General features: G+C 39.6%; 1 protein-coding gene across 1 annotated transcript in view; it reads right to left on the bottom strand.

Annotated features, from left to right (window-relative positions):
- The window catches only part of RNF157 (ring finger protein 157), a 116,133-nt gene that overhangs the window by 92,063 nt on the left and 22,907 nt on the right, over positions 1-1,163 (bottom strand). The window contains exon 2 of the mRNA XM_007959628.2: positions 463-581. Within this exon, the coding sequence (XP_007957819.1) occupies positions 463-581 (119 nt within the window). The remainder of the gene's footprint in view (positions 1-462; positions 582-1,163) is intronic.

Below are 1,163 nucleotides of genomic sequence, written 5' to 3'. Positions count from 1 at the left end.
ACACAGGGAAGAGGTAACTATGGGGAGGAAGAGGGAGGGGAGCTGTTACATTGTGGGAGATTACAATCAACATCATGAGACAAAGTATATGTGAGTTGCTGTAAGGAAAATGAATTTGCTCTGTAAACCTGAACCCAAATCACAATAAAAATTAGGAGAAGAAAAAAGTAAGGTGAGGGTAGCAGGGTTGAGGGAGGGCTCTCAGAAGAGGGCACATTTAGGTAAAGATTTGAATCCTCAGGAAGACTTCATTTGATGAGACTCATCCTGACTCTCAAATAGCCTTCGATAGGTTTTCCACAGGTCAGCACAACCAAAGAGGCTGTGGTGTGACTGCTAGACTCCCTCTCATCCCAGACCAAGCTACAAATACTGCTGAACCAACAACTGCCAACTTATTTTTATAAAAAAATTTTTTAGCTACTTAAGTTCCACGTGGAAGTAAACTGATCATGATCATACCGCTACTGGTCTGTTTCCCAGGAAGTTCAGGTCACTGTTCTCTCCAAACAGGTAACCTTCAGGATGACTTGAGTCAAACTTCTCTCCTCCCATAATGAAGTGGCTGGCAAAGTAGCTCCCTGGAGAGGGACAGACAGAAGAAACCAGTCAGACTGAACAAAGTGAAAAACAAATAAATAAAAATAAAAAAATCCCTTCAAACAAATAATTAGGACAATTTCTAAGCCCAGGGGTGTGTTCTTTTCTTACATGGGGAAAATGGCACAAAATGAGCAAAGCCAGAGAGTGGAGAACAGAAGATACAAACATAAAGTACAGCACTGCTGTCCTTTTCACATTCTTTAACTGAGCCCTGATAATGACCAGTCTATAAAAGAACAGACACCACAACCCACAGCGATGAACATGCACATATGTATTTTGTTACTGATTTTTTCTTATAGACTAGAAACAATTATTGCAGGAACTTAACTACAGGTATTAGCATGTGTACACAGGCATGTATTTCCTTACCTAGATTTTCAAAAACCAGGTTGTACCCGTACATAGAAGTCTCAGCACCAAACTACTACTATACTACACCCCCAGGACCATCTACAATAAAGTCTCTTTATACTTTAATTTCCTTCAAAAGATAGACATGATTGTTTCATAGAAAAACATGAATTTAGATAATACAGCTATCCCAAGCTTTACCTACC

The sequence above is a fragment of the Orycteropus afer genome, unplaced genomic scaffold (assembly GCF_000298275.1).
Source record: "Orycteropus afer afer isolate SDZICR_OR568_19922 unplaced genomic scaffold, OryAfe1.0 scaffold00018, whole genome shotgun sequence".
Lineage (NCBI taxonomy): Eukaryota > Metazoa > Chordata > Mammalia > Tubulidentata > Orycteropodidae > Orycteropus > Orycteropus afer.
Note: the sequence above shows the minus strand (reverse complement) of the source record. Positions and strands in the feature narration are given on the sequence as shown.